Source organism: Numenius arquata, chromosome 2, assembly GCF_964106895.1.
Source record: "Numenius arquata chromosome 2, bNumArq3.hap1.1, whole genome shotgun sequence".
NCBI classification, from domain to species: Eukaryota; Metazoa; Chordata; class Aves; order Charadriiformes; family Scolopacidae; genus Numenius; species Numenius arquata.
Genome location: NC_133577.1, coordinates 66,487,991 through 66,502,752, shown reverse-complemented (window position 1 = coordinate 66,502,752; position 14,762 = coordinate 66,487,991). Strand labels below are relative to the sequence as shown.

Sequence of the window (14,762 nt, the reverse complement as noted above, 5' to 3'; positions counted from 1 at the left end):
CAGAAGTAATGGGAGATCAAAATATCATATCTGCCTAGTGCACAGTGAACAGATCAATAAGGGAATTAATAAGGAAATGGAGTCAATAAGGACACGGACTGCCGCCGCCACCACCTGGGAGCTCATGGCAGGTAGGAGAAGGGAGAGCAGTGTCACCCCGTACCAGCTCTGTCTGAGGCACGTGGGTGATGGCTCATCCATCATTCCAGCTCGCTTCTAAAGCTTGTGCCAAATTACAGTGTAGGTCTGCTTGATCTCCGGTGAATGAGCCTAACTGTTTGCTAAACAAAAGTGATCCTGTCAGTCGGCACTCGGCTGCTTGAACCGCTCCGTAATTACCATTCCACCAACGTAACGATGCGTTTCCCCTCCCTGCTTCTCTGCCAGAAGTGTCGGTTGCCATGTAGCTGTTTAGCGAAGCGACCCATAGCTCCTGTGAAGCAGGCAGGTGATGTTGTCGCTGTAGCTGTGGGAAAAGATGTTGAAGCGTACACAGGTTACGTGGTGAAAGAATACCAATTGAGACTAAATCCTGGGAAAGTCGATCCCCGGTGCTTTAGTGGCTTGCTCCCATTCCTGCTTTGAAAGGCAGGCAGGACCTTCGGCTGGCACGTGTTGGTGTACCTCTGTTAACTTCAGGGCAGAGAGATGGTGGAGTAGAATAATGTGTTTTCTCTGACAGCGAAACTGCAGGGCAGGTTTCCAAGGCAAACTTGGCAACTGATCCTGACAACCACCTGTTGATGTCATTGCAGGTGGCCCGTCAAAAAACTCATTCCTTACTCCAGCCCAGGGGCCAGTGACAGAACACCCTGCCTTAGGCTTAGGTAATTAGCGCAATTTAATCATGCTGTCCAAGAGCGGGAGAAATGAAAACTGAAACGAAATGCAAAATTGGAGGACAACATTTGAATCGGAGAGGGAGAGAGAATGAAAAGAAAAAAAAAAGTTGTGTGTGCGTAGGAAAAGCTCCTATCATAAGTTGAGTTTCTAAAAGGAGAGTGGAAGCGGAGCCCTTCGGAGATGCGAGATGAGTTACTCGTAAAAGCAGACCTGATGAACAGCTGGCGTTCTGCAATTGTAGCAGTGGGTTATAAACCTTTCATCTTACCTTCAGTAAAACAAGAAAAACACACTGCTGGAATAGACTACTTCGCTGGTCTAGCTGACATATGGTAGCGACCCCAGGAGATGCTTGTTTGGTTTTTTTCCTGCAAAAAGTAAAGGCCAGGAATACTCCATCTGAGATGCGAGCTGACCGTGGCTACTCTGAAAGCTGGCCTTAACGTTCTTATTGCTGCTGCTTCTGCTGCAGATCTGCGACTGTTGCTAGGAATTCTGGAGACCCCCTGCTGCTGGAGATCAAACAGTGCTGGTCTTACCTGAAATAAAACTTGTCTCGCCACTTTTGTGTGAGTGAGAATATGAGGTTGTGCCACCTCACGCAAATATGAAGAAAAACCCTGATGTGCTAATGAAGACATTTTTGCTGCTGTTGATAGTTACCAAGCTTTTGTCCTGCTTCTCCTCAGCCTTATTTGCTTGATGTTGCTGTTGAGATTGTTTTATCGCTCCTCAGGAACGCACATGAGTTGACATGCAAAGAGGGTAAAACAGCAGAGCCTTAAAACCCGTTTGATGAACATTCATTATGTCTTTAATAACCCTTTTAACAATGAAGGGAAAAAAATTCACCTTCCTTGCTACAGTTGCACTCCTTCAAAATTTTAATTCCCAGAACAGCTCTATCTTACCCTCTGTATCGCCATGCTTCCCACGGATGGCAGATCGATGTGAGCAACAGCAGGTGGGGCTGAAGGAGGTTGCTGTGTTTCTTCTTGGAGTTGGGTGAATAAATGTGCTAATAATAATTCTGTGCTATTCAAGCTACATTTCTGTGTCCAGCAAAAGGTCAACATCTAAAATTTCATGTTTGCACTTTTGGACATAAAAACATAGATTTGCCCTTAATTCAATAATATTCAGTAGAATATTCAGATGAAAGTCGCAGAAATGAACTGAGATGGGGGACTGAAAAAGGAAAAGTGCTGGTGAGAAAAAAAATACAGACAGTAAGGCCAGGAGAGAGGGAGACTCAGGCTGGCCCTGCAAGCATCAGGCACCCTGGGGCAACCTGGAGCTTCAATCTGGGGTGCTGCTATTTCCCAAGGGAGGCATGGGCAAGTGTGTGACTCTTACCATCAGTGGTACATACTCCAATAGTATGGAGTCCTGCAGGAGGTATCCACCATATATGTAATACTATGAGTTTATGCGCATAAATGCACCAGTGTGTGTACACGAGAGTGCACACACGTTTGCAGTGTGCTTGTGTGTGTGTACGTGTCCATCAACGGGTTCATAGCCACAAGCTCCTCTTGGACTTTCCCAGCCAAACGCTGCTGACCAAACAGAGCAAGAAGGGGACCAACCTGCCATCAGCAGATCCATGCAGAAACCTCCATTCTCCCTTCTGGCATCCTTCAGAGAAGGGAGCCTCCAGGCAGCGAGCAGGAATCCTCGGGCTCGTTTGCTTTGCTTCTTAGGGAGGTGCTCTGATGCTCAGCCTTGAGAGAGAGGAGAGAGGTTAGATGAACCAGTCTGAACATTGTGTGGCTTGGCTCTTGCAGCTTGCAAATAATATGGCTTAGGTCATTGCTCACAGCAGGGAAATGGGGAGTACTGGTTTGTGGTATCAGGAAGTGTCATGAGATCATTCTTATGTATACTTGGTACTTGAATGTGTGCTAGATGGGGGAGGAAGGAGGAAGAAGCAGTGTGGGTACAATATCCATATCCCTCACTGAGAGAATAAGATTGGTGCATAACATCACTGGAATGGGTAGAAAAGAAACAAGCGAGGCTGCTCTTTCTCCTCACTCCACTTTAGAAATAAAGCCCTAATGCTGTAAGGGAGACTCAGGTTTCTTGCTAAGCTTTCCCACACACCTTCCCACTGGGTTTTCATATATCTTAAATCAACAGTATCTGGGGTTGTTTAAATTCGGTTAAATTGCACTCTCCATGCAGTAAAAAAATTGTGTTCATACAGCCCTTTATGTGTGTGTGTGTCTGTGTGTGTGCCTTGAAAATGCCTCTCAGCGTGGACTGCAGGTGGCCTTGGATACCATCTGTGATTTATTTCTGGAAAGAATTAAAATACCAGCACCATTTGTTAGCCTGTTTTTACAGTGAGTCAAAAATGTGCAGTGCTTCTTTGCTGGGGCTTCCGGGGCTGCATTTGCTCCCGAAACCGTGAGTGCCCTTCCGACACTTAATGTTACTTAGGTCAGGCCCTTGGAGCAAGCCCTCTGGTTTAGGCATTTGATGAAATATCTTCATAGAGACTTCACATGATACCCTCTGTTAGTGGATGTTACAGATCACATCCAAGGAGCCGGAAACATCTTTGTGCGGTGTTCTTCTGAATCGCGCTTTGACAACAGGCTTTTGGGGTAATTGGTGCTCTCGTGTACGTGTATGGTGGCTGTCCTGAAGCTAGACAAAATTGTTGAGTGATTTAATAGTAATTGATGGCTGAAAAGGCTGCCTGATAATTTGAATCAGAGACTTAATGGCCTTTACAACACAGCGCATGGGATGATGGCCAAATTACTTCAACCAGTGTAATTTATTTTTGAACCTGTTCTCTATGAAGTGCTAATCCTTGCTTGTTTTGGGGTGTACTTCACCTCTGCTCAGTTTTTCTGCTTTTTAGTGATGAAATATTGATCAGTCAAGGCACAGACTTTTATTTACTCAAAACCCAAACTGGTTTAAGTGCAACCATGAGCCTGGATGCAGAGGCAGTATGTGTGCAGTGTAACTGCGTTGACAGCAACGCAAGCTGGATGTCCCTGCTGGCACGGACAGATACAAGTATAACTCACCCCTGGCAGGGTCCCTTCCTAGACCATGGCTTCTCTTGTGAGTGCAGGTCCTTCTACACTGTCTTTCAGGGACTTGCTGGCTTTTCAAACGCATCTTCTTGGAGAAGAGCCACCATCTTCTATGAGAATGACTGTTCTATAGCCTTCCTCAGACACTGTGTCATTGCTCTGACTGCTTACATATCGGGAACTGATGCTAAAAATCTGGGGAATGGAAAATACTTCCTTAATGAAGCTGCAAAGTTGTTGTCTTATTGGGACAAGACATCTAATTTGATTTTTATGTGGGCTATGTAGGGAGAAAATTATGGTTGTATTTTGCAGGTGTTCAAGTCTACTTTTCACTGTTGACTGCTGATGAACTTCACATCCAAGGGTTAATTACTTGTTCCCACAGCCATTTCTTTTTCCCACAGGCTTTTTTAGCCTGTTGTCCTTATCTTTATAAAAACTTTGCTCAAAGAATGACCAAGTAGCACTGATGATTGTCGTGCTAAATCATCAGAGACTTGCCTTCGCCAGTCCTTACCAAGGGGCAGCAGAAAAATTGGTTACCAGCGTGCATCTGTCAAGGATAACCGTGAGACTTTCTGTGAAGGCTTGGCAGTAGAAGTTGTGGTGCTCTCATTATCCCCAGACATTTCAATGGCCCCTTCGAGCAATTCGGGTGGTGCTGGAATGGGGCTGCTCTGATTTACACTGAAGACTGAGGCAACTCCAAGACATCTCTTAGACAGCCGTGATCACGGGTGGCAGTATGGGGCTGTACAGCTTCCTCCAGCACCTGTGAGCCCTGGGAGATGACAGGCGTGATTTCACCCCATCTGCTTAGGCGAGATATATGTTGTTATTTCATCCCCTCACGTAACGATTTGGTTGAAGAACTCACCCAATGGTCTCCTGTTTGCTGTGGTGTCCCTCTGGTTTCTGTGGGCTCTACAGAGGCACCTGCACTGTTCATGCTTTCTTTATCTCAGGCGTGCCATGAATTATTAGTCCTTTGTTGAGCTTGAGTGGTTTCTGGGATTTTCAGGACTTACACGGATCCTGCATAAATTCTTTATGTGAGAGTATAAGCTGGCAGCCCAGTTTGATAACCTCATGTTGCCTTGGCATTGAGGGAACATGCGAGTTTAGCAGGAGTGGGTTTATTTATTTATGTTTAGCTGTGACATTGTTTGACTTAAAATCCTTTTTTCTCCTTAGCTCTAGATCTTAAGCTTCTACCCCTACCCAAGTTTGAAAATTTAATGAAAATTCATAAATGGTAATATTGTTTAAACTGCTACAGGTTTGTTTTTTAAATGGCATGCTTCTGGATATGGTTTGGAGTTTTTTAATGGATGCCGGGCTCAAAGAATTCATGGGGCTTTTGTCAATCTACAGATTAAATCTGTTCAGCTTCTCTTTTTTTCACATTTCTGTCTTGGAGAGGTTTCCCTTGATGGTAGGGTAGAGCAGAGCTGCTGTGCCCTGTGCTCTCTGCATCAGCCTTGGAGGCCCACCCTGGTGAGAGGGTTTGCCGGTGGCAGGGCATCCGCGGGCTGCTTTTGCTGCTGACTGGGCTGTTGGGCAGGGGGAGAAGCCATACAGCCGGGACCTGTCTTCCTTCCACCGATCCCTGGCTGCGATTCAGCACTTGCTATTTATACTGTATTGGCCTCTGGAGGTCCCAGCCGAGATCAAGATCCTGCTGTGCCAGCCACTGACTGTAGCTGAAGGTTGTCATCATCGCAGAGATCTTTTGCTGTGAGCAGAGAAGCAATACTATGAGGAAGGGAAGTTTTATTACTGTCACTTTAGGGACAGGGCATGGAGACCCTGAGAGACAGAGATGTCCCAGGCCACGTGGGAAACATGGCAGAGAGCAGCACTGTCTCTCAGTGTCCACATTGTAGGTGCTCAGTGCCAAAATGTGGGTGACTTCTGCCCACTAGAAGGTAGAAGACATTTGAGGTCGGCTGGGGTACCCAAAGCATCTGGGGTACCTGCCCTTCAGCAGCACCCTGGGTGGGTGTCTGAAACAGTTGTAGGCACTGGTGGTCAGGCACTGACTGATCCCCACTGACTTCTTGAGCAGGACCTCCATCAGGACCGAGCTGGTCCATGTGATGCCAGTGAGAACCCTAATGGGACCTGCAGAGCTGCTCAGGGATGCTCTGAAAGCCTCCAGCACCATGCTGGGGTGGGATAACTCCCTTTTTTATTCCTAGCGTTGTGAGCTGGACCACCTCATAGCTGAGTATGTGGAATCAGGCGTGATGTAATACCCGGTGCTGGGCCATGCTGTGTACAGCCAGGAGTCTGGCTGCTTTGTCATGCTTTCACTGAAGAAGATTATGCCTGCGGCTTTCAAAGGAACCCAGAAGCGTTAGATCTCTCACTTGTCTGACTTTCAACAGGATTTCCATTTTTTTAAAAAAAAGAAATGTAAAAAATCCCAGCCTGCCACAAACCTTCTGCCAAGCAGGAGGGTGTTACCTTTGAGGAAATATTGATGCAACTACTAAAACTCTTCAAGAGAAACCAGCTGCTGCTTAATGGTGCAGGATCATCTCTCCTTCTATAAAAGGAATTCAAATGCTGCAAATTGAAGGTCTTTTTGAGAAAGACATCGGATCTGGTTCCGTGACCTACATGTCTCCACGTCATGTGGAGCAGCTCTCGGAACAAGGTGCCACGCTGTTGTGAGGCCGTGGCCTGAGTTGTTGCCAGAGCAGAATTGTTCCCTGTAGGATGACTGGTCTCTGAATTACATCATGTCAAGTTTTAATCCAGCCTGACGTAGAGCTTTACTGGGAACTTACGTAAATACAGGAAACTGAGTGTGATGTAATATTGAAATTGGAAAATTGGCTTGAAATAGTATACCAGAGTAAATACAAAAAAAGCAGTATAAAAATTTGGCCCAGATGAAACATTATTCACGTAACATTCTTACTTTTGTTGGCAAAATGATGGCAATAAAATATTACGGTATGTGTTAGAATGGGGCAAAACATGCCTTAAAAACAAGTTGCCATGCTGCCAGCAAGTAATTGGGCTTGGGTAATTAAGGCCTGATTCTGTGCGCTTAAGCTGGCCGAAGTGAGCCTCATGGGTGCTGAGCGTTGGCGGTAGGGTCGCACAGGCACTGGGAGAACCAAGAGTGGGTAGCAGGGGCGCATCCTGCAGTATGGAGGACCGCTGGGAGGAGGTCTGTCCCAGGGCTCTTCAGGCCCTCTTCCCCTTCTACCATGAGAGAGGCAACACAACCTGTTTTCTCAGGGCAGCGCAGCAGTGGTAATTAATCACAGCTGCTTCAAAGGTGGAGCGTTCCCTGCAATTGCCAAGTTTAAATGCATTCTTTACTCAAAAGGTGCATTAACAAAATAGAGGCACGCTGGATCTCCCCAGCTGAATCAGTTGCTGATTTTTCTCTCTAGCCGAAATGAATACGCTTGGGGCTCCTTCGAATATGGTGAAAGATGATGCTGGTGGGTTTTTTCTTTCTGCTGCTGCCGCCGTGGCATGGCCATTAGGTTAATGATGGCCAGTGTTGCTTACAGCTTTTATAATGGCTTTAAGGTCTCATGTTTTAAGTCACTGGGAACATGCTTTCGACAGGTTTATCATCAGTGCGTGGAGGGTGGCGAGGGGCTGGGCACTAGGCTGGGGCATCAGGGAATGTCACGTCAGTGGGCAACACTTCAGGGTTGTCCCAGCTCTGAGAGGTGGCTCTGGACTGTTTTCAGTAACATCTTTTATCACTCGGTGGCTGCAGGGGGTTGCCCGGACCCCTGAAAGCCAACGTTGCAACCTTTTTCGTGCTGTTCGTGGTAGTTTCCCAGGCTAATTGCACCTTAGTCTGGCCCCATGCCCTGTTGCTCTCTTGCCCCCTGCACAGCGATGGCTGTGCAAAAACCACATAACGCTTTTAAGAGCGAATGGGGAGTTGTCACGCTAATGCCTTTTGCCCCTTGAATACCGCTGGCACTTGCCCAAGGGCCATTTAAAGGCAGGACTGTGAGCGGAGGTTGCCAGTTGTTTAAGTGGTCTCTCTGAATTAAAAGAATTAAAATTCTTGGTGGATTATAGGTTGTAGCCATGACAACAAATTCCCTCCCTTTCTCTTTTTTTCTGGAATTGTCTTGTGGTTCAGATATGTTGCCAGACAAAAAAACGTCAATTTTTTTTTTAAAAAAACCTAATATTTCAGGTAATAGCATTAAATTAAAAAGCAAAATAAATGGTCATCAGTGTTTTGATGACTGTATATGTTTTATGCCTGGTATCTTCTTGTGAAACTGGAAATCTCTTGACTGTGCTAGTCAATAAGGCTTTTGTTCAGTGGTATTAGATGGAATTTTGCTAGCCTAAAAGAAGGGGGGATAATTACTAACAGGAGTTCTTGTGCAGTGTATACCTGTAATAGTTAAAGGGAAAGCTGCTTAAATTTATTCTGACAATTGCAGATACAGCACCGGAGGAATCATTTGAATTATTCATTCTGCAACAAGGAAACATCCCACTTGTCTTCTCTTTAGAAATGAAATCCCAGTCTGATTTAAAATATACTTTTATGGGTTGGTTTCCCTTTTTTTTTTAAAGTAATTTTGCCATTTCAAGACTTCTATTATAATTACCTGTGAATGTAGGTTTTTAGAGAAAATTATTCTGATTTCTAAAAGAAAGGAGAAAGTTTTTTTTACATTAACTGCTTCTTGTAGAATAAGTTTAATGAAATTCAGCTTTCTTTCATAAATAATGCAGCACTTGCATTTGATTAGGTGAAGCCTAGAGGAATTTCTACCTAATCAGATGCATAGCAAGAAGGATATCGCCTGCAGACTGTTACCATTGTCAATGGCGGTGGCATGGAAAATACAGCTCCGTGTGTGTCCAGATAGAAAGCTTTGTTTCTTAAGAGAAGTTGCAAAACCAAGGTATATATGTTCCAGCAACTGATTCCTTGTGTCTCAGAGTGTCCTGGCTATTTGTAAAACAATGTCTGAGTTCTGAGTGTTATCATTATAGTGGCACAAAGAGACTCCATTTCTGACCCTTCCAAGAAATAAATACATGTGGGGAAGAGACAATCTTTGCATTAGAGAGCCTATGGTCAAAATAAGCAAGGTAGGCACCAGGAATCATTGGGACCAATTCCAAAAGCATTGAAAAACAGCACAAACCTCCTGATAACATAAAAATGGAAAAAAATGTACGTGTGTCACCATTCATTAAAATAATAGATCACATACAGGAAAAAGCAAACCAGTTTGCAAATGGCATATTTACAAGTTTTGCAGAAACATTCTGAAAGTTCTTCAGTAAATGTTGCTTTAATTAGTCACCTGTGGTCAAGTTTTATGACGGTCTGTAAATCCAGCCACAAGACTTTGTTCTACTCTGGTTTTATCCCCAGGAAGCTGTTATTAACACCAGTGGGTATGGATGAACAGAGGGCAGTTTGAGTAAGGCCGTTAGTCATTACCATATTAATACATAAAAAAGGGCCTTGGCCCCATTCTTTAGCCCTGAGGCTAACGGCATAAATTGACCTGCAAGCGTTCAGTAACTGCTTGTGTCCTCCGAGAGACAGTGGCTGAGCCCAAGTGGCTTTTGGGACCAGACCCTGGTCTGGGCTCAGCCCTGGACCACTCCTGGGAACGATTTGAGCGTGGTGTTGGTTAGGGATCATGTTAACAATATATAGCAGTGTGGAATGTCATGGGCTCAGGCTGTGGTTCTGGTTACTTTAGTAGAGGTGATGCTCTCTTAGGGCTTCGTTATGCTCTGGGCTGAACTCAGTTGAGTGGCGTCTTGCTCGACTGCCGTAATGGAGTAATATTCCAAATAAAAGCATAAAGAACTGAACCCTAATGGCAAAGCTCAACAACATTGCCTTATCTCACTGTGCTCGGATTTTTCTCTTAATGTTTGTTCAGATATGTAAAATTGCAAATGTTGGAAGTTCTTCGGGCCAGATGCTAAGCGGGTTTAAGCTGACAATTTGTGCTAGCTGAGGTTCTGGTTTTTCACTTCTGTTTTTTGGAAAGGGCAATGAGATGTAATAAAAAAATGTAAAACACAAGAAATAAGAGCCCAGGATACATGGGAGATGTACTTGCATCCTGTGATAGGTTTTAGTGCTGAGCCTTGAAGTATATTTATGGTGCTGCTGGTCAGAACTGTGCAATTTAAAGGTGAAATCAGTTCTCTTTTTAATCTTGTGTTTTCATTCCTCTCCAAATTGGTGCAAGCAAATCTCCTGGGCCTAAAATGTCATGGGAGCACTAGAGGCCAAGAACAGAATTAATTTCTGAAAGTTTGAGAGCAAAACTATCAGGTTTAGGGCTGTAAAATGTTAATCTGTTTCTGACTTTCCCGAGAATTGTCTGAAATACTTTTGCCCCCTCGTAACTCAGGCGACTTCATGTCAGATGTTAGAGCTGTTTTTATGTGTGAGTACTGACAGAAGTAGTGCACGGCTTTTATCATAGCCAATTGGAAAAAAAAAGCCTCAAAAATATAACTCCCAAACGTTTTTTGGTCCAAAACAATGTCAAAATCCTATGGAAGAAGTGAGAAACAAGGCTGAGCCTTCGGTCATTTGCCCTAAGGTAGACAGGACATTCTTAGCTCAAGATATCCTGGTCAAGGTATCACACACAGCTGCGTCCCAAGAGCAAGCAAGCTTGGGCCTTCGCATTGCTTCCCTGCTGTTGCTGTAGAAAGCATTTCTCCCAGCCTGCTTCAGATGGGAAGGCTTAGCCTTGATGACCAGTGGGTTTTAGGATGCCAAGGTCAAGACTCAACACCATACCCTCATCACCGTCTTGTCCTTTGCTGATGGCTTCTCCCAGCACAGACAGCCTCTCACATGCAGAAACGTGCAGGCTCACTGGGTAGCTTCAGTGATGGAAAGTGATGCTGTTTCTGTGCCAACTGCAGTCTAGCCATGGATTTCCTACTCTTTGCTCCTCTGTGACAACATCAATTAGGGAACTCTTCAAAAATCAATTGAGTGGGGAGTGCAGGTAGCGTGGCTGAAGGGACACTGGGCAGTGCAGACACTTGAGGCACATAAACTGCACCTGAGAGCTTGCAGCAGGAGAAGTGGTTATCACTGAGAGATGGGATGCTTATCTGTACATGAGGGATGTTCACAGAGTCTGCGGTCGTTAGTTACTATAAGTGGTGATTGTTACATTTATCTTTTGTCAGTATAATAGGTGAGGTTTTAAAAAACATATGTGGCTGCATCCTTGAACGCTCTCTCCTCAACTGTGTGGCTTTGCAGTCCTTGTCTGCTAGGTTTGGTCTTGGGTGGAAAAAGGATTTTGGGGCCCTTCTCTTAGTTGTAGGAAGCATCCTGCATTTGTTATTGGTGCATGTCCACTTCTCCCGGAGTTCGCTCCTGTGTTCCCAACTTCACCCCCAAGTAAGACCCTGCCAAAATCACTTATGTGTGGTGGAGCGAAAATGTGACTGATACAAATGTTGCAGCAGTGTATAAAATGCTAAATTATTCATGGTACTTAAGCACAGAAAATCCCAGGGCTGAACTGACATAATGAAAAACTCCAGGCAAAAAAAAAACCCACCATGCAAAGTCTTAGATTAAAACCAGTTGCAAACTTTAGAGTCAGACTGTATTATAGACTCTTAATCCCTTCTTCTTCCTTTAAATGCCCCTCCTCATGCTGTACCCTGGGCTATCATAGCCAACTACTTTTAATGTCATTATCTGCATCACTTTCCCATGAACAGGGACCTAAGGCAAAGAAATGTCAGATGACTTGTCCTGGTCCGAAATAGAAAATCTGTAGTGGCAGCAGGATTTGCAGCTAGATCTCAAAACGAAGCCTTGACCACCTTAACTTGTTTCCTCCCTATCATCAATGAAATGATTATCTGGAGGAGTTCAGTGGGCAAACACCTCTGTACAGTTTCGTACCAGAGCATCAGAGGTACTCACACAGCTGGTCTCCCAGCTTGCCTGGGACCTCTGTGGGCTGTTCTCATAGATTTGTTTCTTTATCATAACAAGCGTCAGTTTTCACCCATCTGTGACACAGAGGGTTCTGGGTGCTAAATTTTGCCCTGGATCAGTTTCACCTCTGGTGTTTTCTGGTCAAAGACCTACAAACGAAAATATCGATGCAGGGGCACAACTTTGAGAATTTAAGCAGCTGAGTGGACTACCTCATGCTTCTTAATTCATGGAGGTTTTTAGCAGAGATGCACTGGGCCCAATATGTAGTGTTATTACTGAAACAGGTAGATGTAAAGATCAACAGATCAGTTAAAAGGAGAATGGAAACAAGTGCCAAAAAATACAACTAGAAGCTTAGGGAATTCATAATGTTAAGCAGTCTGTTTCCAGATTTTTTTATCATTTTGCTTGATCCTGAAAACATTGTTCAACAGCTTCAAACATTGTTCAGGTTTTCTTTTGCACTTTATTATCACTCTTGTTGTGGAAAACTGATTTAAAAAAGGACAAAACAGAACAATTTAAAAAGTGTTGTGTTGGTTTCTGTATATGGCAAAACATTTCCATTGGAAATGTATTTTTGACAAAGCAGTTCTTGCTTGTTTGAAAAACATTTTGAATAAAGACGTTCAAGCTGCTTTAGTCACTTTGCCTTTTGCTTGGAGGGTAAAATAGGCTTTCAAAGCTGTTGAGTGTTCCCTTTTGCTCTGGAGGCATACAGGAACTGTAGGAGAAGATCTGATTTGCAATCTCTTTGGGAGATGAAAAGGTTCCTCAGGATCCCATCAGGACCTGCAGCAAACGAAGGGAAAACAGTATTTCCTAGCTGACATCCTTCACTTTACAGAATGCCAAACAGCAGTGGTGGCAGCATTAGTGACTTCAGCTTTATTTGTCAATTAATGAGTGTCTGTAACTTGATATTTCCTTTTTCCTAGACTGTACCCTCGTCACGCAAGTGCTCTCAACAACTTGGGGACATTGACCAAAGATGTGGTGGAGGCAAAGGACTACTACAGACGGGCCCTTCACTTAAACCCTCAGCACAATCGAGCTCTCTTCAATCTCGGCAACCTGCTCAAGTAAGTTGAGTGCAGAACTGGCACCAAGGAAATTCACATTCTCTCTACACACATCACCAAAGTAGGTTTTTCAGCTGGTGAAGGAGTGACATTATTTCTTATTGCCAGCCAAGAGTGTGGCACAAAGTTGAGGCTTAGTTTGGATATCCTAATGCCGTCTGCCACGTCGCTTCAAGTGCTGTTTACAATTGTGTTTCAGCTGGAGGGAATTCACTTGTTCCAAAACAGGCATCAAAACATGAGGCCCCTAAACCCAGCTAGTCACCAGAGACTCCCATCTCAAGGGAGAGGTGTAAGCCTTTTCAATGGAGCAAGCCATGTTGTTCAAAGACAGGCATCTGATACAGATCTAATAAATAATACAGACCCAGCAAATCTCCCTCTGCAAGTTCCCGCTTCTCTTCATTAGCTGTATGGAAGGTCGATGCGTAGTTTAGGCATAAGCACCCAACTCTGAGATTCTCAGAGCAGCAGAAGGTTCCTCCCATTGCAGAGGGGGTGGGTCTGGATTTGAGAGGAAAGCTGGTTTACATCCCTAAAGAGTTACTCTGCTGAGCAAGAAAACAAGTTAATCAGCTCATAATTTCACTTATTGTTATTTAGAATGTCAGCCTTTAGCAAGGAGAATAGTAGATGATCATAATAATGCAAATTAATTTGACTAACCGTATCTAAAGACTGAACTTAAATCTAGACAAGAAGCTTTCCCAGTATGACCAGATCTGCTAATGCACCAGCAAAAACCTCCTTGTTTTTGTGAGGATAGCATGTTATTTGCTGACAGAACTGCATAATCTACAGCAGTAAAAGTACTTTTTTGCTGATATAAACCACACCTCTTTTGCTGGAAATAGGCCTCTGGTAAATCTTCTGGAGTAAATCACACTTTAGTGTTGGGCTGGTTTTAAAGTGGCACTGTCTCATCAAAACATACTTGATCTCTCTGGTTCTAAAATTTTACTTTGAGTGTGAGTTTATATGACAGATATTAACTCTATTGTTGAAGTTCTGCCTGGTCCATTTGGTAGTGGAGAAGTTACCAGAATAATACTACAAATAAACCTGATGGTTTGGGGTTACAATATGGCAGCTGAGTAATTCTTAAATAGAAAGTAAGTGAATGCTTTACTGGAAATACTCACAAGAGAGGAAAATGGTAAAGACAGTCTTATTACAAGAGAAATGGAAGATCTTTGTATTATTCATCAGATCTGGTTGATTGAAATTAATATTAGGTGGCAATGCTGTTTAAAAATACATATTGTCCTTTTAATCCATCATGTTTGCCTTAGTTATTATTCTCTGCGATTTTTTTTTTTTAAATCTAAAATATTAATACAAAAGGACATAGGCCAGAAGCAGCACCAGTTCATCCTGTGTCAATAACACCTAAATCTGGCCTGTTGATGGGCTTTTACAACCCAGCAGTTGGGTAGAAACTGGATTTGTTGCACTGGCAGAGCACAAAGGAGGCATGTGGGAAAATCTCTTAGAGCTGCTGTTTGTTTTGTGTGCATGTCATGGTTTTCCTAACATGATAGTTAAGATACTGTGTGTCCTGTTGGACTGTATGTGCCCTGCATCCTTCTGTGGTGCCATATATTGCAGTATCTTAAAGGTGAGTGATGCTTGTGCTAAACTTGTTAAAAGAAAGCGCTCAGGTTCCACCTGCCCTTTTCCCACATCCATTTGCTCCTAGTTTCTAGACTTGTTTTTATGCTTCCAAAACACACTAGTGCATCTGGTCACACAAATAGCATTAATTATAATGGAAACTGGGTGTCCTCATCTCCCTATTCAGCTTTAAAAGAC

At 43.8% G+C, this 14,762-nt stretch overlaps 1 protein-coding gene across 1 annotated transcript in view; it reads left to right on the top strand.

Annotated features, from left to right (window-relative positions):
• TMTC1 (transmembrane O-mannosyltransferase targeting cadherins 1) overlaps window positions 1-14,762 on the top strand; it is a 144,623-nt gene that overhangs the window by 111,788 nt on the left and 18,073 nt on the right. The window contains exon 12 of the mRNA XM_074168877.1: window positions 12,807-12,950. Within this exon, the coding sequence (XP_074024978.1) occupies window positions 12,807-12,950 (144 nt within the window). The remainder of the gene's footprint in view (window positions 1-12,806; window positions 12,951-14,762) is intronic.